The sequence below is a fragment of the Malaya genurostris genome, chromosome 2 (genome assembly GCF_030247185.1).
Source record: "Malaya genurostris strain Urasoe2022 chromosome 2, Malgen_1.1, whole genome shotgun sequence".
In the NCBI taxonomy this organism is placed as follows: Eukaryota; Metazoa; Arthropoda; class Insecta; order Diptera; family Culicidae; genus Malaya; species Malaya genurostris.
The window spans coordinates 155,756,585-155,779,627 of record NC_080571.1 but is presented as its reverse complement, the minus strand read 5'-3'; the positions used below and the strand labels follow the sequence as shown (position 1 = coordinate 155,779,627).

Sequence of the window (23,043 nt, the reverse complement as noted above, 5' to 3'; positions counted from 1 at the left end):
CCATGTTACAATTGCTATTGATGTTGTTTGAAAATTTTCAAACTTGAAACAAAATAAGAACATGTAGCGCTCTCTTTCTAAAACCCAAGAAAACCGTTAAAAAGATATGCAATTGGATGTAATATGAAGAATGAGAGAGCTGAACGTCTCTTTCTCATAAAATTGTATGTACACACACACAAATATACATATATATATATATATATATATATATATATATATATATATATATATATATATATATATATATATATATATATATATATATATATATATATATATATATATATATATATATATATATATATATATAATATTTCTATCTCTTGCTCTGTTTCTTTTTCTCAAACACAGGCGGAAGGAACTGAGGTTTGTATATCATTCGAGGTATGTAATTCAATCATTAACGTAAACGATTCACGTTTATATGGCTGGATTCATCTGAACGATTTTCTCGTCTGAAGTAGTAACAAAATATTGTGGTTTCGGTTTATTACTGTGCATACATATATTTCCCTGAATGATTCGTTCTTTTCTCCACACCTATAGATAAATTATGCATCATGTAACATGTGTGTGTGTGTGTGTGTGTGTGTGTGTGTGTGTGTGTGTGAGTGTGAGTGTGAGTGTGAGTGTGAGTGTGTGTGTATGTGCGTATGTGTGAATGTAACGTTTTTTTGCACTAACTTTTCTCGGAGATGGCTGAACCGATTTTCACAAACTTAGATTCAAATGAACGGTCTTGTGGTCCCATACAAAATTCCTGAATATTATTTGGATCCGACCTCCGGTTCCGGAATTATGGGGTAAAATGTGCAAATTACTTACAATCACCTGCGATATAATTTGAAAGATACAACGAATTTTGTTTTATGTATACAATTAAAGAGCAACATTCAAAACGTACTTCACTGTCCCGCGTAAAATAATTATTCTTTACAATCATATCCATTGCGCATAAATTTTTAATAAAAAACACTTTTCACTAAGATTTTACTGCATTTTTACATCAGTTAAGAAATTTAAATATGCACATATTGCAACACATTGTAACACAGTCACATATTTTACCTTTTGTTAATACCTTTCAAGTTCGTTCGTACGATGGTTTCTATAAGAGTGAGAATTAGTCCGATTCTTTAGCTTGACTTGTCTCGTTATGATGAATTCTCCAGAAAAACTTCCTGTTTCGGAATTTGATTAACGACATTGAGATCCAACCAACAGCAACAAAAAAAAATGTTAACAACTGAAGAGCTATGAACACTTCGTAAGAAGCAACATGCGAAAATTTATGAAAATACCCAACTTAGGTAAACAAAACATATCCAAAGGGAGGATTTTTCAGCAATCCCACCCACAATATATATGTAAATATTGGTATTTGTTCGCGGTTAACAGCATACGTAAATCTAGTTTTAGTCCTTACGTCTAGATTAGACGATAGGTTCAAATACTCACTGTTTCCTTTCCGCTCCGGGTTGGCGATTCAATGCATACCAGTTATCGTATGTTAGAACTGACCTGGAAGGATTCGTAGTGTCAGTAGAATCGTTGCACCAGTCTTGCAATGGTTCTGTACACTCTGAATCGGCTGCGAAATCTGTTGAAACAGAAGGTCAAATTCCACTACAGGAATGTAAGGCTATTCCGTGTAATATATTTCTCGTTTTTCTCCCTCTCCAATATAGCTCGTTTTCCAAATTTGAAATTGAGGTTCCTTCAGTTTTAATTCATTTACATTCAACTTTCTGTTTGCCTTCAGAAAATTTTCCGTATTTTGTTTCAACATCTTCCAGTAAAATATATTTGTTTCATTACAGATCCATTTTATCAATCATTTTACAGTTCAGATTCTCGATTCTTCGCTTCCACATAGCTATCACCTGAAAATAAAATTAAACAAAAAAATCTTCGTCCCTGGAAATAAAATTCGTATCAACAACCGATAAAATGATACATTATAAAATACTTCCCTTGAATTGATTAAATCAAGTCCAAAAGAATTGTATCCTGACAAGATGGACCGTGAGCGGTCTTAACCGTCGTTATAGTGACACCATTTAACCCAGTTCCACTGTAACTATCGGGTTGATCGGATGCAAATTCGTGTTTCTCCAATGGTGCAGTGAATTGTTTTATTCCGTTTTTAAGGTAATTCCGTATTATATTGTCTGCATCAGTGCGGTCGAGTGATAATTCGAATTAATCAGTCCTCAAGGTCGATTGTGAGCTGTGTAAAGAAGCACTGTGTGTGGTACCGTTAGCTTTTATATTGTTTACAAATACATTAGACAGAGTATAGTGAAACAACGTGTAAGGTTTCATTGTACAGTGCAGCAAGATACTGCAAAAAAGTGCTTTTTCCTCAAAGAGGTTTTTTTTGCACTTTATTGAACAGGAATATTCACCGATTTCCTAGGACCGGGCCTTGACGGCTATTCACCGTTTGAGAACTAAAGCTAAGTAATTCTTTTCTTTCTTTTCTCTTTTCCCCTGTTATTCACTACCACTACCACCTTTGATCTTTAATCTCTACCCGCATTGACACTTTTCCGTGCCATAACCACATGCTCAAAATTGCCTGACCTCCCTCCAGATGACGGAATGGAGTCATCTGATAGCAATAAGCTTCGTATAAAAAATTATCCCGTATTCGTATAAAAAATTGATCCTGATCCCAAAGCAAACGGAAAAAATGAACATCCTTAGATTATCTAATGACCTGACCTCGCGATATTCTACAATACAAAATATTGAAAAAGTACGCCTATATAAGCTTGGGGTCTTGTTAGCCAGTGCAAAACAGGCTAACGAGATCGTTCAATGTGTGCTCTTCACGCGGGAGTATCGCGTATACATTCCAGCTCGCGACGTCGAGATAGACGGCGTGATCACCGATCCGAGTCTAACTTGCGAGGACGTTCTTAAGCATGGGGCAGGCGGTTTTAAAAACACCCTACTCAAGAATGTTAAGATACTGGACTGCAAGCAATTGCGGATGGGACTAAGTCCTATATCAGACTCGTATAGGGTGACTTTCACTGGCTCGGCTTTGCCTAATTACATCCTCCTGGACCGAGTTCGTTCACCTGTTCGCCTTTTTGTGCCGCGGGTCATGAACTGCACCAAATGCAAACAATTGGGACATACAGCATCCCATTGTTGCAATAAATTCCGGTGTATAAAGTGTGGAGGGAGTCATGCGGATAACTCCTGCAGTGGAGACATTGAAAAATGTCTTGCTGCACTGTACAATGAAACCTTACACGTTTTTGTCTCTACTGTAAGGAGGGATCGCATGACCTCTCGGCATGCCCCGCATACCAACTGCGCAAAGACAAGATGAAGCATTCACTCAAGCAACATTCCAAGCATTCCTTTGCTGAAATGTTGAAGAGTGCTACGCCTCCAGTGAATGTTTTCGCTTGTTTGTCAGCTGACGAGAACGATGCTGATGATCCCCTTGAAGGTACATCTTTGGCGGTCCCTCATAGATTCAGAAAGTGAAGAAATAAATCTTCTAGTAAGCTCCCTAGTAAGGGTTCGAAGGTATTGTAGCATGATAATGTTGACCTTTCCCCAAAGTATTCAATATTTACCACAATGAACTGAATTAATATGGAGAGTAAAAACAAAGAAATATATCTACGGCGCTAACCGCGTCTTCGATTGTTAAAGACTATTAAAGGGTCTTCCATTTGTAATGAAAAAAAAAATTTTACTACTTATTACTTCTTCTCATTGACCTTTGCTTTTTCTTCTTTTTCTACATAATTTACCCAGGTTAGCGGATCGTCTCCTGGTAATTTTTTTATTCTTTTAATTAGATCGTTCCACTTAGGGCACGATTTTTCCTCAAGGGAGGCAAAAGCTCCTGTTCCCTTTCCCTTTTCTATATCATCTAAAAATTATAGCAATTCCTCTAATTCCTTTTTGTCCATTACAACATGTTTGATTTAATAAGATTAAATTATTTCTAACCTGTCCCTACTAATTTACCTTTTATGGCAGCATCATTGTGGGTTGACGTTTGCGGTATTCTTCTCGTTGCTCGAACTTCTAGTTTTTGCGTTGTCTCCGCTGCCAGACGACGACGACGACTCTCGTTCAATCACAGGTGTCACTTCCGCGAAACACAATACTACGCCTCAAAATGAGGGTTCGACTTCTTCTGAAATTCTGAACGTTGCGTGGTTGCTCTGTCCAAAAAACGATCTCACTTTCTTATTTGTCAATGCGATGGCAAAGTTCGAAAGATGATTATTGCTATCTGTCGCGTGATTATAGCTGTTAAAAAACGAAAAAGATTGATTTTCCACTAAAAGGTTCTTCGCTTTTGCAACAAGTCCGTGTTTTTCCCAGATGACTGTCCAAGGCCTGTGGGGCATCACAAACATTTCCTCGAAAATTGCACATGTTATCTCACTCGCGACATTAGCAAAATCACACCTTTTCAAACTCGCAAAAGTTGTGTTCTTTGTTTTGAATCAAATGAAGCTTCTCCTTCACGTGACACTCGGACGAATCGTAATTTGTTTATTTGTTTATTTGTTAAAATAATTCATCTGACAAATAATAGTCTGAATGAAGGGGAAAAAGGTACAAACGGTCAATTTATAAAAAAGAAACACTTGATAATTTTTGTGCAAATTTATGCGATGGTTCTCCAAATTCGAATAGATGCTCAACTTTGGAAAATGCTCGGATACATGCTGTTATAGGTTCATGGTGTCCGAATGTAGTACGATGGAACCTGGGTTGAAATAGAGTAGTCGAGCGTAGAGGTCGCTGAGGAGCACGGAAGTCGAAAAGAGATAAGATCTTGGGAGAGTCAATATCGCCGTTGATTACTTTAGCCACAAGTAACGCTTGCTGTATCTTTCTACGTTGCTCTAGTGTTTCCAGTCCAATCAGGCGACAACGGTCAGGATACGGTGGGAGATCCAGTGGGTTCCGCCAGGGATGGTCCCGCAAAGCAAATCGAATAAGTCTTTTTTGTACACGTTCTATCCGTAAATTCCAAACCTTAAGGACTCCAAATTAAACACGCATTTTCAACAAGTGTACGCACCAATGAGCAATATAACGCTTTCAAACAATACGGATCCTTGAAGTGCCGAATATTTTTTGCAATAAATCCGAGTTGCTGCGTTGCTTTGGAAATTAAAGTTGATCCGGTGTAGATTAAAGGTGAGTTTAGCATCCAACAAAACGCCGAGATCATTGACAAATTCGACTCTATCAAGCGTATGTCCATCAATTTGATAGTCGAACACTATTGGATTTATTTTGCGATGAAAAGTTATAACTTTATATTTCACGGTACTGATTATTAAAAAGTTTTGTCGACACAAGTCTACGAAAATATCTAGGAGCTCCTGAAGATGGACACAATCTTCAACAGCACAGACTGCAGGTACAGCTTCAAGTCATCAGCGTAAACCAATCTGCATCCGACGCCAAGTAGTAAAGCAGCATCGTTGAAGAACAGCACAAACAGTAGTGGACCAAGGTTACTGCCCTGAGGAACACCCGATTTATTCGTGAACGGAGAAGAAGTACAACAGCCAAGCTGCACACGTAGTACTCTGTCGCATAGAGAAGAGCTCGACCATTTTACAAACATTCTCGAAGCGCCTAATCGAGACAATTATACTATTAGTATTCCATGATCTATTCGAACAAATGCAGCTTTTAGATCGGTGTAAATTGCATCAACTTGTGACTTTTCTTCGATCCGCGTAATACATGTGGATGTAAAATCCAGTAGGTTCGTATTCACTGATCGTCCAGGCATAAAACCATGCTGGTCGGTGGATATGTATGTCTTCGTTTGAGATAATATGAAAGCGCTAACTACTAGCTCAAATAGTTTCGACGCTGCTGGCAAACTAGTTATACCCCGATAGCTTCGAACATTCAGGCGATCGCCACTTTTAAAAACTGGAAACATAAAAGACTGTTTTCAGATTATCGGGAATATACCATGCTCAAACGACTTATTAAAAATTGCACATAAAGGATCGGTCAGGACGTGGGCGCAACGGCTATAAACTACTGCTGGAATACCGTCAGGTCCCACAGAGTATGACTTTTTTAGCCTTTTTGCAGCGGTAATGATCATATCAGGAGTAATTGTGAATGTACTTATATCCACTAAACTGTCAGGAACATCCAGCGCAGCGGTCTCTGCCTGGCTTGCAGATGCGGTGCTATCAGCAAAGACAGAAGCGAAGAATCTAACGAACAATTCACATGAATCTGATGTACCAGTTGATTCTACCCCATCAAGACGAACGTGTGGAGGGATTGATGAACATTTTCGTTCCGAACTGACGAAGCTCCAAAACTTTTTAGGATTCCGCCGTAGATCAAACTGGACGCGTAATGCCACAATCTGTTTGCTTTTCAGTTTCGAATAATTTCCTTCAGAAAATGTTGTTCCCACTAGCAACAGCGCTAGCACCGTAGACATTTGGAATTAGTCTTTACTGTACAACACTCAAAGTGTCGCGCGTTTTCACGACTTTCGTTTTCAATCTAGTGCTTATGGTTAGGGAATTGAAAAAACAAACGAAAATTTTTTTCTGACTCGTTATTTTTTCTTGGTGCTTACACTTGACACACAGATTTATTTATCTCTTTTTCCCTGAAGGTCTTGCGGATTACCAGCTTGCATCGCTACGTTGGCCACTTTTCACATTCAGCTAATAATGCTTTTGGATCATCACTTATTGTCACTTTGTCACGGTCGCCATGTTCTCGTTGAGGCTTTCTTTCTTTAAATTCGATATCGTTAGTTTGGTAGTTCATCTAACAATGTTTTATTGAAAAGTTTTCAGACTTAAGAAGGAGTCAGTTGCAATTCTTTCGTTAAATAAATTTATTGAAAGATGGCTTTTTGGTCAATGTTGCTTTACAAAATATTTATTTTGCGTTGAATGCCGACGTTTCGAAGGAATATCCCTTCATCTTCAGGGCAAAAACGACAACAAATATTTTTCATTTAGGGGTTAGCCTATGTTTGTGCTTAGGGCACATAACCGTTTTTACTTTTCTTTACGTTTCGTCTTAGACTCGTCAGTGCAGAGCAGTTCAAATTGAACTGCTTATTGCAAACTTAAACAGTTCAACTTGAACCGCTAAGCAGACGTAAAGTTAATGCTACTTGCAAAACACTTATTCATTTGGTACTGAAGTACCACGTCTTTCCTGACGTGCCGAACGAAAACGTTGTTTTCGGCATATACTGGCCGATACAGGTATGGTCATTTAGGGGTTAGCCTATGTTTGTGCTTAGGGCACATAACCGTTTTTACTTTTCTTTACGTTTCGTCTTAGACTCGTCAGTGCAGAGCAGTTCAAATTGAACTGCTTATTGCAAACTTAAACAGTTCAACTTGAACCCAGTATATGCCGAAAACAACGTTTTCGTTCGGCACGTCAGGAAAGACGTGGTACTTCAGTACCAAATGAATAAGTGTTTTGCAAGTAGCATTAACTTTACGTCTGCTTAGCGGTTCAAGTTGAACTGTTTAAGTTTGCAATAAGCAGTTCAATTTGAACTGCTCTGCACTGACGAGTCTAAGACGAAACGTAAAGAAAAGTAAAAACGGTTATGTGCCCTAAGCACAAACATAGGCTAACCCCTAAATGACCATACCTGTATCGGCCAGTATATGCCGAAAACAACGTTTTCGTTCGGCACGTCAGGAAAGACGTGGTACTTCAGTACCAAATGAATAAGTGTTTTGCAAGTAGCATTAACTTTACGTCTGCTTAGCGGTTCAAGTTGAACTGTTTAAGTTTGCAATAAGCAGTTCAATTTGAACTGCTCTGCACTGACGAGTCTAAGACGAAACGTAAAGAAAAGTAAATATTTTTCGTCAAGTGGATTGGAACATTTAAAATGATCAAAAACGGGAACGGCTACTCTACAACAGTCACTTCCCCCGCACATCAAACCAGATTGTTGTCGTTTTTGCCCTGAAGATGAAGGGATATTCCTTCGAAACGTCGGCTATTAACGCAAAATAAATATTTTGTAAACCATATGGTTTTGTTTGAACCATATGGTTGGCTCTGGGGAGATGTAACGATCGTCAAGTGTTTTTACGCCCTGTTACTAATTTGGATGCATGGTTCTTGAAGGATAAAGGATGTAAGGATTGGTGTTTGGGGTTTTAGTACATGTTCGGTTTTAGTCTATGATCTGTGATTAGAAAAGGATTGGTTAGAGATCGTGTGAATGCTAGAATGTGGGAAAGTATTTCGTTTGGGTTAGTCGGGTTAATATTATCATGCTACAGTATCTTCTGGTGGGTCTCAAAAAATTGAAACAACTGGAAGTGATGGCAAAAAACCGAAGAAAAAAGCTCCAGGCCTTGGAAAATTAAATTCCGAACAAGAATTTCCATCACTTCCTGGGACTTCAAAACTTCCGAAAGTCAATATAGATCAGTCAGAAAATTTACCAGATACTGGGTTTGTTAAATTCTCTGATATTGTCATCCTGATCATGTCTACTCTCAATATTTTTGCACCTTTTAAAAGCCTGATAATGGTTTTTATTTCTACAGTTAAAACATTCTTGAAGCAGTTGACTGCAAAATGGTTCCTTCTTTCAGCGATAGTATCCTTTAATGTCACCCACCGAGGTCACGGATAAAATCATTGTTATACAAGTGGAATTGTAGAAGTATCATCCCAAAAATGGATCCTTTCAAATTTATAGTAAATAATCGGAAATGTGACGCATTTGCATTGTGCGAAACTTGGCTAACTTCTGAAATACCCTAAAACTTCCACGATTTTAACATTATTCGTCTGGATCGAGATGATCCCTATGGAGGGGTACTTTTGGGGATCAAAAAGTGCTATTCTTTCTATCGCATTAACCTTCCATCGATACCAGGTATTGAAGTTGTCGCATGCCATGTTACAATCAAAGACAAGGACCTTTGCGTTGCTTCCATCTATATTCCCCCAAGAGCCTCGGTTGGGCATCAGCGGCACAGTGATATCATTGAGCTCCTTCCTGCACCAACGTTTGTTTAAGGAGCTTTTAACTCTCACTGTACGGGATGGGGCTGTCTTCACGACGATAAGAGAACAGCTATGATCCATGATATCTGCGACAACTTCAATATGACAATCTTGAATACGGGAGAAATAACACGAATTCCTGCACCACCAGCAAGACCAAGTGCGCTGAACTTATCCCTTTGCTCAACATCGCTACGGTTGGACTGCACGTGAAAGGTGATCCCTGATCCCCACGGTAGCGATCATCTACCTATCGTGATTTCAATCGCCTACGGATTAAGACCATCGGAGCCAATCAAATTCGATATCTGAGAAACTAGAAACAACACAAGAACTTCCTCCGGAGGAAAAATACACGTTTTTGGCTGGCTTAATTCTCGACACCACCACTCAAGCTCAGACGAAACGTGTACCCGGCGCGAAAACTAACATCCGACCTTCCAACCCGTGGTGGGACAAAGAGTGCTCAGAATTCAACGCGGAGAGAGCTTCATCATTTATCGAGTTTAGGAAAAACGGAACACCTGATAATTTTAGAAACCTCGCGGCATTACACGCTAAAATGAAAAGCTTCTGTAAAGCGGTTATTGGCGTCGATTCGTAGACGGATTATCGGGAAAAAACATCAATGAGCACTCTTTGGAACAAAGCCCGAAGAATTCGCAACATAAACACCACGAACGAAAGCGAGGAATATTCTAACCGCTGAATATTCGATTTCGCTAAAAAAGTATGTCCTGACTCTGTTCCGGAACAGACGAGTTCTCACTTGCGCTTTTACCGTGTAACAATAAAGCTCCGGGGTTAAACAAAATCAAATTCAACTTGTTGAAAAATTTGCCTGACTCTGCCAAAAGGCGCCAATTGAATTTATTCAAGAGGCTTCATGAGGATAATATTGTCCCACATGACTGGAGACAAGTAAGAGTTATCGCCATTCCATAACCAGGGAAACGTGTCGGCCGATTTCTATGCTTTCCCGTATCCGGAAATTGTTCAAAAAAATGTTTCTGTTTCGTCTAGACAATTGAGTCGATACTAATGGCTTACTTTCAGATACACAATTTGGTTTCCGCAGGGGCAAAGGAACGAACGATTGTCTTGCGTTGCGAACGCAACGTATTATTTACTGCGCATGGTATTATTTACTGCGCGCGTGAGCTCGATACTTTTTCTTTGTTTTTTTTTCTGTTAAATTTGATTCTTTTTGGTTTTTAGTCGTGCGAAAATCACTCTAAACATCGAAAGCAGTCGTGAAATAGTAAAGTTTTGTGTCTACATTCCGGTATTAACTGTTTCCAGTGAGTGTCACTTGATCGGTTTGTGGCATTACAGCTGTTTTTGTTTACACCATCTTCGCGGTCCCGGTGAATTCGGGTTACGTAGCGACATCTGTGTGTCAATAGCTACACACTGTGTGACTAAGTGCGAAGATAACATATTCAAAGACTGATCACTTTTTTTTTGTGAGCGACAAAGTCTGCAAAATGGATTTATCTTGCGTTCAGTGCTCTAAGTCGGTGAAAAGCCTGGATTTCATCAAATGTCACTTTTGTGAGCACTCAGCCCACACTAAATGCATCGGATGGACCAAATCGAACCTCGATTTTGTCAACAACCAGTCGCCGAATCTTTTGTGGTTCTGCAACGACTGAATTTCAACACTGGACCAACTGAAAGCACGGAATTCATCTTTAGCTACGGTGAATCTTGTTTCCACGGTCTCGGATTGTGTCAACGACTGTTTGAAGGAGTTTAAACTTGTGCTGGACAAGACTAATTGTGCATTACAGGCGTTGTTGCCTAACATACTAGGCTAACGCGCCCACCTTCAGTCTCACCATCTTGGCGACAACCGTAGAAATGGCAACCCTGTGCTGTGTGAGCATAGGCAGATGAGAAAAGCTAATCTGTCACATCGGGTGAGTTAAAGGTAAACAAGAAAAAGACAAAAGTAGAAAATAACAACGAACGTGCGCAGAGCAGCTATTACTAAAATCATTTATAAGATTAGGCATCAGCTTTATATCAGTATTTCGTTAACCTAAACTTCATAGTAAAAAAACATACTGGTAAGAATTGAATTCACAGCTTATTATGAATTAAATGCTAAACAAATTTAAATACTAGGTAACCTGAACAATTTAGTCGCAGCTTATTAAAAGTGCATTCTACGCTACCCTGCTTATGAACTACAAATTGAACTAAATTATATTAAGGGAACTAAACGTGAGTAATCCAGAAATCAATTCGTATTCTATTCACTATTACAAATATTCAGATCATATTCTATAACTTAATCTAAAACCTATGTACACTGAACTAAACAAACTCACTGAAATCAAATATTGAAATTGTTTATATGAAAATTATATTCTCTCTGCATAACTGGATCAAGCGTCTTTCATTCGTTTCCGGGTGAGAATCATAATTTCGGAAATATCCCGTTGAATTAAATTCAACAGGCGTTGTCTGACCAGTTCAACACTTCTTCGGCTGCAAAGTCAGCGTCAAATCGTCTTACTGGTAAACGTCCACGCGATACTGGCTACAAGGCTACTCCTAGTGGAAGGCATACGTCAGCTTTACTAAGTGGAACACGCAAAGTCAGTGACGCTGTCAAAGCGGTGGATACCGTACCGAAGCCAGTGGATAAATTCTGGCTGTACCTTTCCCGAATTGCTCCACATGTGACCGAGGAGGACGTCGCTGCTATGGTTCAGGAGTGTGTCACCGGCTCGGAGCCTGTTGTCAAGAAGCTGGTCAAAAAAGATGCCGATCTTTCTTCGCTGGCCTTCGTGTCCTTCAAGGTCGGAGTGGATCGTGAACTTAAGGACATTGCCTTGGATCCATCCATTTGGCCGAACGGTATCTTCTTCCGAGAATTCGATGATCGGAGAAACACGGAGGATTTTTGGAAGCCAAGAGCTCTGAAGGTCCCACGAATCGAAACCTTGTTACAACCGTTGGTAACCCCAGAGATGCTGGGCTCACCAATGGAGTAAACTCTCATCCACCGATGGACTTGACACCGAGACGCACGACACGAAGCCTGTTGGAGGTCTCTAAGCCACCCGACCCAGTCCTGTCTCCTACCAGAATTTCTTCATCATCAGCACTTGACGACCTCGATTCCAGCCATCAGAGCCGTCTCGGTACTGCGATCGGGAGCGGTGAAAGAGACCTCCAGCCGCCACCCTCAGGCGAGTACCCTAGCATTTTTTCTGTACATCAAGCCCACACTTTTCTGGTTTCCAGCCCAACTTGTCGAATTGGTACAACTCACTCTGCTTCCGCACGCGGTCTCCGTGTTTATTATCAAAATACTCGGGGACTGAGGACAAAACTGGACGATGTCTACCTGGCTGCACTGGATAGCGATTATGATGTTTATTTGTTCTCAGAGACGTGGTTGGACAAGCAAATCAATTCTGTTCAACTATTTGGTGACCGTTTCAACGTCTACAGATGCGACCGCAGCATAGCTAATAGCATTCGAACACGTGGCGGAGGAGTGTTAATCGCGGTGTCTAACACGTTGTACTCCGGTTTGATCAGGGACGATCGGTTCACTTCGATCGAAACGATATGGGTTAAGATTAAACTTCTCTCTCGAAACGTATTTGTCGGAGCTGTGTACATTCCACCTGAACGACGACAGGACTGCAGTACCATGCAGCTTCACCTGGATGCTGCTAAATGTGCTGCAACGATAGCTGATCCATCTGATGTGCTCTTAATGCTTGGGGATTTTAATCAGCCGGGGCTTGTTTGGTCACCCACTCGTCATGGATATGCGTTTCCCGATCCGATAGTATCCACAACTACTCCTGCCAGCCGCTTGCTTGTCGATGGAGCTGCCTTTCTCGGTCTGAGCCAGATAAGCCATGTTTCTAACTTTCAATCTCACTTTTGGATTTGGTGTTTGCAAGCGCGAACTCGCTTCTAGATTGTGCCGTTAATGAAGCTGCTGATGTTGTCGTCGCTCTTGACAACTTTCATCCCGCTCTTGATATATCTATCGCAAATGATAATGCGCAACACTACGACGAAATTTCGAGCGCTGATAGGCTAAATTTTCGTAAGACCGACCTTGCTCTGCTGCGTCGTTCCTTAAATCGTATCGATTGGAACGCAGAGTTGAACTACACCGACATCGATTCAGCCGTCGCACGCTTCAATTGCCTTCTCCTAGATTGTATCTCTGCCTCTGTACCGAGGTCCCAACCTACGAGGAAGCCACCATGGACAAACGCCACTATGCGGAAACTGAAGCGTGCACGTGCTAAATCTCTTCGTGCATTCTGTAGCCGACGATCCCCCCTTACCAAACAGAACTTCTCAGTTGCCAGCAACAACTATCGCAGCTACAATAAGTTTCTTTACAAGCGGTATGTCAATCGCACTCAACAGAATCTGTGCCGCAACCCGAAGGGATTCTGGTCGTTCGTCAATACAAAGAGGAAAGAAAATGGTCTCCCGTCAAGGCTGCATCTCGACAATGACATTGCTGTGTCCCCTGCTGATAAGTGCAGTCTTTTTGCGAAACACTTCTCGAGTGTTTTCTCGAACGACACACCAACGCAAGCTGAGATAGGCAGAGCAGTCCGTGATGTACCTGCTAATGTCATCGACATGGACGTGTTTGCAGTGGATGTCCAAATGGTTATCACGGCTATAAGCAAAATCAAGTCGTCATATTCACCCGGCCCGAGTATAATTCCCTCAGCTGTTCTGAAAAAATGCTCCGACATATTAGCTGCTCCGCTTTCTGCATTATTCAACTTGTCGCTTCGTCTGCACAAATTTCCATCGGAATGGAAACGCTCTACGATGTTCCCCGTGTTTAAGAAAGGGGATAAATGCAATATAGTGAACTACCGTGGCATTACCTCGCTGGGAGTGGAATCCAAGGTGTTTGAGACGCTGATTTACGAAAAACTCTTTACATCTTGCAAGCAATACATTAGTCCCTACCAGCATGGATTCTTTCCGGGTCGCTCTGTTGAGACTAATCTCATTAGTTTTACATCGTTCTGCATGGATCAAATATGCAAAAAACTGCAAGTGGATGTGATCTACACGGATCTAAAAGCTGCATTCGACAAAGTCAATTCTGCTAGCTAAACTTGAAAAAATGGGATGCTCGTCTGGATTCTGCGATTGGCTAAGATCATACCTGGTGCAACGAGAATTATCTGTCTGCATTGGAAATAGTTCTTCCGACTGCTTTTCCAACTGTTCAGGAGTTCCGCAGGGCAGCACACTGGGTCCATTACTCTTCTCACTATTCGTCAATGATGCAGCTTTTGTCCTACAGCGTGGAGGAAAATTGTTTTTCGCTGATGATGTCAAAATTTATCACGTCGTTCGTAACCAAGCTGATTGCCGAGAACTGCAGAACCTCCTGTGCATCTTCAACGACTGGTGTGAACGTAATATGATGGTCTTGTGTGTCGCCAAATGTTCTGTAATTAGCTTTTGAAGGACCATGACTGCAGTTCCGTTTGATTATAACATCGCTGGGACCCCTCTTCAACGTCACCACGTCAAGGACCTTGGTGTCGTCTTGGATGAAAGGCTTACATACGTTCGGCACTTCTCAACTACGATCGACAAAGCGAATCGTCAACTTGGGTTCATGTTCAAGATATCGAGTGAGTTCCGTGATCCGCTATGTTTCAAGGCCTTGTATTGTTCCTTGGTTCGCTCGCTGCTTGAATTTGCTTCTGTTGTCTGGAGTCCCTATCAGGAAGTGTGGAGTGCACGTTTCGAAGCTGTGCAGCGCAGATTCGTCAGGTATGCACTGCGATACCTACCATGGAGTGACCCACGTAACCTGCCACCGTACGCCGACCGCTGTCGTTTGCTGGGTCTCGACACCCTAACTGATAGAAGGAATGCATCAAATGCTACCTTTGTTGCCAAAATCTTACTTGCTGAGTACGATGTGCCAGACTTGCTGGCTCGAATCAACCGATATGCTCCCACCCGCTCACTTCGACCGAGAACTCTACTGTTTGAGACTCACAGTTCACGAACTACGCTGCAAATAGCTCTCGAGCTGCTTCATTTCGTCACTTCAACGAGGTCTCCGAGCACTTCGACTTCAATCGCACTTCTAACAGCTTCCGTCGGCGTTTACTATCAGTCCGTCCGTAATTTTAATTTTATTACTTGACCACTATATATTTATTCTTGTTATTTGTTCGTTTTTAGAATTAGACAGTTCCATTAAGACCATGTTGGTCAGATGGACGAAATTTAACAAAATAAAATAAAAAATAAAACAGAAGTTCAAATGACATTTGCTCGTAAGCAACAAATGGCATCAGTTTTCTAGGACTTCAAGGGGGCTTTTGACTCAGTTTCCATAAACATCCTATCTGAGAAGTTGCATCAGCATGGTCTTTCACCAATTCTGAATAACTTTTTGCCTTTCTCATATAGAAAGGCTATGCAATAACTGTGAAAATCGACTTTTTAACCGAGGTCCGGAGGGCCGAATGTTATATACCATTCGACTCAGCTCGACGAACTGAGAAAATGTCTGTGTGTGTATGTGTCCGTGTGTGTCCGTGTGTGTGTGCGTATGTGTGTGTATGTGTCCGTGTGTGTGTGTATGTAACAAAAATATGCACTCACTTTTCTCAGAGATGGTTGAATCGATTTTCACAAACAAAGATTCAAATGAAAGGTCTCATAGTCCCATAGCCTGCTATTGAATTTCATTCCGATCCGACTTCCGGTTCCGGAGATATAGGATGATATGTACCAAAAAAGGGAAAAAAATATGCACTCGCTTTTTTCAGAAATGGCTAAACCGATTTTCTCAAACTAAGATTCAAATAAAAGGTATTATGGTCCCATAGCTTGCTACTGAATTTCATTTGAATGTGACTTCCGGTTCCGGAGTTATATGGTAGAGTTATATGGTAATATGTGAAAATTTGAGAAAAAGTTTACACTCAATTATCTCTGGAACAACTCAACCGATTTTTGCAAACTAAGATTCAAATGAAAGGTCTTATAATATTTTAAAAATTTGTGAAACATTTTATCAGGATCCGACTTCCGGTTTCGGAACTAAAGCGTGATAAGTGGAAAATTACCAATTTTATTAGTATTTTCCACGAACGATGGTTAAAAACAGGTTCAAACCCCTTAAAACTGTCTGATAAATTCTTCTAGTTTGCAGAGCTTGTTAGTTTGTGGGCATGAAAACTTAATTCGGCACTACTGGTCCCTTCTTTTCCTGTTCCGAGAGCACAGAAAGTGGAGAAGAAAAACTCCTTAAACTAAATTCACTTCGATTTCTCTGCGATGCTTGAACCGATTCTGACAAATCTTTATTTGAATTAAAGTTTGTACTATTTTTAAACCTACTGTGAAATTTCATCCGGAACCGACTTCCGGTTCCGCAGTTGCAGGGCGATGAGTGTCAAAGTTTTCAAATCGCCATATAGAGTGAATATATGTACAACACCGAAAGAAAAAGAAAACACAGAACGAACAAGGCGTGCAATCGAACAAACGAGGAAGTCATATTCTTCAAGTGGGGGGAGCTCTTCCATTGAAGTTAAGACACTTGAAATATTACTTTGGTATTTAATCCAGTCAATATTTTTTGTCAAATCATATGGAATATTAACTGAATTAGCAATGCCTTTGTTACTGCTAATTGAGATGATGATTGGTAAATGATCGCTACCGTGTAAATCAGGAATTACTTTCCAGGTGCAATCTAGTCGAATTGAAGTCGAACAAAGAGATAAATCTAATGCACTTGGACGTGCAGGAGGTCTTGGGATCCGTGTCATGCTACCCATATTTAGTACCGTCATGCTAAAATTGTCGCAAATATTATATATTAGAGATGATCTGCTATCATTGTAAACGGAACCCCACATCATTCCGTGCGAATTGAAATCTCCTAAAATCAAACGTGGAGCAGGAAGGGCTTCGACAATTTCATTAAGCTGTCGTTGTCCAACTTGAGCTCATGGAGGAATATATACCGAAGCAATGCAAATGTCCTTTCCTTTAATGTTTATTTGACAAGCAACAACTTCTATACTAGAAGTCGAAGGAATGTTTAATCTATAAAAGGAATAACATTTCTTAATTCCTAAAAGCACTCCACCATACGGGGAGTCTCTATCGAGACGTATAATGTTAAAGTCATTAAAATTTAAGGCTCGTTGACTATTGCTCCCGCTGCTGACTCGTTTGGAAATGTATTATTTGATACATAGGCAGTGGCTAGTTTCGCTGCCAACTGCTCAATTTCTTTTCCGAATTCGGTGATACCCTGTTTGGCGATCTTTAATTCAGCTTCGCATGCTGTTGTTGTTAGTTTTATTGCGAATTTTTCGGCAAGCATTCGCTTAGCCTCATTAAGGGTGGTGGCACCTTCAATGCATCCATTTGCCGATCCCACTAGTCTTGTCTTCAGAAAAGTTATTATGTGACCTTCTGGAACGTTAGTAGAATACGCTCTCAGTAAGTCTATTGTTTCCAGGAAATGACCCAAACTTAGGCTTTCCCCTTCGAATTTGTCGATTACCTTCAAGGCAATCCCTAAATCTAACTTTTCTTCGGTCATCTCGGGCTTACTGTCGGAGTCACTGTCTGAATTTTCTTCTGTTTCCTTTATAGGAAGCAACTCTGAAGCGGATACCTCAGCTTCAGTGTCTAATAATTTTAAACATTCCGCAATTAATTTCTTTAATGCGTTGTATCGGGTTGCAAAATAAGTTTGTTTGCTAATTGATTGCGCGTTAACTGCGATCAATTTAGCTTTGTTTTGTAAGTAGAGTAATTTTTCCCTTTTTATTTGTCTTGTCTCTATCCTGAAGTGACTCCTCACTTGCAGGCTTTTATAAAACTTGTCGACCTCCTGCTCGATTTTTTGGAATTGGAAATTGTCCATTCCATTTTATGTGATATATTGTCATCAAATTTATGGTTGTTACGTTATATTCATTTAGTGAGACTAGAAATGAAAAGGAAAAAAAAAATTTTTTTTCATTCGGTTTAGTGTAACATCATTATTATTATTTTTTTTTGAATTATATTCAGTGTAAACTTTTTTTTTTTTTTTTGAATGAAGATTTCATTTCTACGTTTTTTTTTTCAAATATATATATATGTATATAATCGATATATGATACGAAAAGAGAATATTCTTATATAAAAAAATTATTATTAAATTATTATTGTAAAATATATATATATATATATATATATATATATATATATATATATATATATATATATATATATATATATATATATATATATATATATATATATATATATATATATATATATGTTTCATTAGTATTTTTTCTACTTAGCTTAACGGGTTCCCCGTTACGGCCATGTCCATTTCCCTTTGATAGCTTTGATAGCGCCCACATGAGTTCTTCTTTCAGAGTATTCCGACTTTCGAGTACGGCAGCACCCGCGCCTAGGTTAAGGCATGCACTCAACAGTGCATGTTTTGCCTGAATTTCCTCCTCGCTGACTGGGTTGCGTTTATGTTGCTGTCTCTGCCAATATTTTTTTTCTCGATCCATGAAGTCCGTGCACTGTTTTACTAACTCCTCGTTATAATTTCTTCTCGTCGCCATTGTATCTGAGTTTTTTTTCTCTTCTCTCTTTTTTTTCGATTCTGTAGTGGCACACTTCAGTTACACTTGTAGCGCCGAGAGTCTCACGGCTCGTTCAGCCACGCGTTGCGTTTGTTCACTGTGCAGCTTAATTGCCGCTCGGGCCAGCACATATCCTACCGCCACTAGTGCCATAACACACAGTGCGATAGTTTGATAAACTTCGTGTCCCGCTGACTGTGCATTGGTGCAGCCCATAATGTCACTTTGCTCTTTTCTGTTATTTCATCAATTATAAATCGCCGTTACTAGCGGTACGCCATCAGTGTATGTAGTTTTGTTATTCCACTAATTATAAATCGTCGTCACTAGCGGTACGCCATCAGTGTATGTAGTTTTGTTATTCCACTAATTATAAACGGTCGTCACTAGCGGTACGCCATCAGTGTATGCAATTTTGTTATTTTGGCGGTGAAGAACACTAATCAACTGTAGTTGCTAATCATTTCATTCTTAAACACTTTATACTGCTATTGAACACAGCTGGTCACTCGCGGTACGCCATCATTGCTATGCTGTTTGGTATCAAATGTAGTTGCTAATCATTCCATTTTTAAACACTTTATACTGCTATTTAACACAGTTGGTCACTCGCGGCACGCCATCATTGCTATGCTGTTTGGTATCAAATGTAGTTGCTAATCATTCCATTTTTAAAAACTTTATACTGCTATTTAACACAGTTGGTCACTCGCGGTACGCCATCATTGCTATGCTGTTTGGTTAGATCGGTGGCGGAGAACACTGATCAAATCTCGTTTCTAATCAATCTTTTTCGCACGCTTCGTATTGCTATGTAACACAAATGGTTCGAGCCAGGTACATTCCCGTAACTAACGAAAACACTCCACGAATGGCAAAGGATCGCCATGAAAAATCAGGAAAAATCATGATAAATTTACGGCCACTGAGTGGCAGGAATTTCTTTATAAAATTGAGATGCCGACATTCGCGGTCGAGAGTCGTTGTCGAACTCTTTATTTCGGAATTATATTTCTTATCGCTAGGCCCTGCTCGGGCGGTGGCTACGTGACCCTTTTTAGCGCGTCAGCATAAAACGGTCACCGCTCTGTCGGTGGCAATGATCGCGCTTTATGCTGCGTCGGAATTTCGATATCATTTATTTATTTTAACGATTGAAGCGGGCCTGTATCCACCACAATCTGAACGGTCTTTTTTAATATCGTTAGTCTGGGTACCTTTCGATTTGTTCCATTCTGGGCAATGAAAAGGCAGACTCATTGGCTAAGGTGGGCGCATTAGAAGGTGACATTTATGAAAGACCAATCAGCTTCAATGAATTTTTCAGTATCTCTCGTCAGAAAATTCTCGAAAGTTGGCAAACTTCATGGAGCAATGGCGAACTGGGATGATGGCTACATTATCCCTAGGGTATTGGCGAAACCTTGGTTCAGAGGGATGAACGTGAGTCGCGATTTCATTCGTGTTATGTCGCTGCTCATGTCAAATCACTACACTTTCAACGCGCATCTCCGGCGTGTTGGGCTCGCGGAGAGTAGTCTCTGCACCTGTGGCGACGGTTATCAGGGCATCGAGCATGTCGTGTGGTCGTGCGTAGAGTATCGTGACGCAAGGTCGAAGCTACTGGAATCCCTTAGGGCCCGAGGTAGACCGCCTGAGGTTCCGGTTCGGATTGAGTTGGCAAGTCGGGATAGTTTATACCTTTTGATCAAAAAAGAACCGGAATTTTCCTTTCAAAATTCCCGTGCTTGTCCAATCGGTAAACCCTCATTCTGTCAACGTTGGCATCACTTTTATACACATTCTGTCAAATTTTGACGCATATCGTACGATTAGTTTTTGTTTGGCGTCTATACAAAGAAGTTGAAAAATTTTCGTGTGACGATTTTTATAATGGATGAGAATTTAGAACAACGTGCGTGCATCAAATTTTGTGTTGCAAATGGATTCAAGTGTTCCGAAACGTTGAAAATGTTAGAAAAGGCCTTTGGTGAATCGTGTCTAGGAAAAATACAGGCATACGAGTGGTATAAACGCTTCAAAGGTGGTCGTACAAGCTTGGATCATTGTCATGATTCTGGTCGGGCAACCCTAGGCACGACAAGTGGTCCTCGAAAGAGGTGGCGCTTAAACCATTTGTTCGGATAGGTGGAGCGATTAGACAGACCGATATTGGTAGCATCGTCGTGCACGCTACATTTTGGCGAACATTGATAAAACTACGCGAAAGAGGACTCTTCGGAGACTGAAACCTAACCATTCGTATTGGTTTTGCAATATAGTGAGACCGATCGGTTGTATAAAGAAGAGAAAAAGTTTGTATGCGCAAAGAAATGTAGATTAGCCGCCGGTGTTCATTCTTCATCTGATTAGAGATGCTTAACTTTTTACACGGAAGGGAATTATTTCAAGCGGCGGCTGACTTATTTGAATCATGACAAACGTGACTGCTACATAACACCCCCACTAATTTTACGAAAATTTGGTTGAAGGAGTGAAACCAAATTTTCGTACTCGTAATTGGAAACAACAATAATATCGAACCCTACTGGTAGAGAAAGTGCTCTGAAGGCATACAGAAAAAGAACTTTGAAGACTTAGACTTATTCACTATTACGATTAAGAACATAACCTACTGCCTACAAGAAAATACTGAAGTCCTCAGGTTAAACAACGGTACAGAAATGGAGCATCTTCAACGTTTCGTCCGCTACTCTGTTGGCAGTTCACCCTCAATCACACTATTACACATAAACCCCAAATTATAGCATTGCCTCTAAAATATTAAAATTTTAGATCAAGCCGATTTCCCATACAACATATCTGACAGTACACTATAACATAACCGTAACAGGTTTGTTAGATCTCCGGACTACTCCAATCATAAGTTGGAAAGGTATCCTTCTTCTAACTCACCGCATTGCTTTATCTTCGAGAGAACCCCAGAACCTTTACTGGACAACTCTCTCTAAATGACAAACATGATATCCCATAAACGTACCCAAGACAGTAACTCTAACACCGAAATGCATCGGTCAATGAGAAATCTGCCAAATTTTCTCCCAACAAAATTCCTATTGTCTCAGCATGGTTTCTACACCGAGATATATATTTCGGTCACATGAACACACATACTGAACCAACATAAACATTACCCTATGCACCCACTTTACATTATGTTTCTAACACCGAATCTATTTCGGCCAAAATGAAACATAAAGAAAGCATAATAATACCCTGCCATAAAAAAGCTCCAAAAGCTTCATACATTACACGCACACAATTAACTACTAACCTAGCCACGAAACGAAACGTCAAACGAAGTAAACAGTATAATTGAAGTGGTGTCGTGTGGTGTTGCAAGGAATTAAATTCCTTAAATTCTACAGGTAAGTAATCTGAAATAGGTCTATAAATCACCCGAAACGGTAGATTTAGCAGACGGCAAGTTTTTTAGTAATTTTTTTCTTTAACTTTATTATAGGAATCCATAGGAGGAGATACACCAGGGGAAGTCGACGTCCTGATACGTAGTTGGTTTTGAAGAAACCTTTGGAAACCGGCAATGAGAGTTTTACTCCAATAACAGGTAAGTGTTTGAACAGAATCTAATAGGATTATTTGATTTTCAGGAGCAACCGGACATAGAGGAAAAACAATGGTCACGAGAAATTCAGTGCTACAGTGACCCAACGATTATTAGACCGTCCCTATGTAAATAGTGTTGGATTTAAACACTATAGATCAGGGTAAATATTTAGTAATTTAGTATTTAGACAAACTAAACTACAAAAAAATAAATCTCTATACTAAATAAGTTTTATGCAGAACACTATGCACACAAAACATGTGTAAAGAGAATGAAAAAAAATATCACAGAAAAAAAAAATCACGAGCATGCAAAAGAAAAAAATATTATACATGCTGAAAAAAATAGCATATAAAAAAAAATATGCAATATAACGAAAGAAAAAAAAATTAGCATAAAAAAATAAATATGCAATATGAAAAAAAATCTGTATCAGCATGCCAAAAAAAAAAAATATATCAAATATATGCAAAAAAAAATAATATATGCAAAAAAAAAATAATATCAAAATAAATAAATAAATAATATAAATATCTAGTTCTAAGTAGCAGACTATATCTAATAAATTACAGAGCTAGGAACTAACTTAGATTTAAGACTCGATGTAGTGTAAAAACACTAACATTATTTACACCGAAAGGAAAAATATTTACAATTTTCGGGGTGATTGTGAATAGCACAACACCTCTTCTATCTCGGTCTCGGAAAAGAATACCGAACTAATCCCGACAGGCAGTCCCACCTGTCCTC

The 23,043-nt window shown here is 39.8% G+C and overlaps 1 protein-coding gene across 4 annotated transcripts in view; it reads left to right on the top strand.

Moving 5' to 3' along the window:
• The window catches only part of LOC131429748 (dynamin), a 1,035,717-nt gene that overhangs the window by 598,004 nt on the left and 414,670 nt on the right, over positions 1–23,043 (top strand). For 2 of the 4 annotated variants that reach the window (XM_058594078.1, XM_058594081.1), the window contains exon 10: positions 355–387. The exons of 1 other annotated variant lie outside the window; for it this stretch is intronic. In XM_058594078.1, coding sequence (XP_058450061.1) covers positions 355–387 — 33 coding nt within the window. The remainder of the gene's footprint in view (positions 1–354; positions 388–23,043) is intronic. One more of the 4 variants, XM_058594079.1, reaches the window with a different exon arrangement.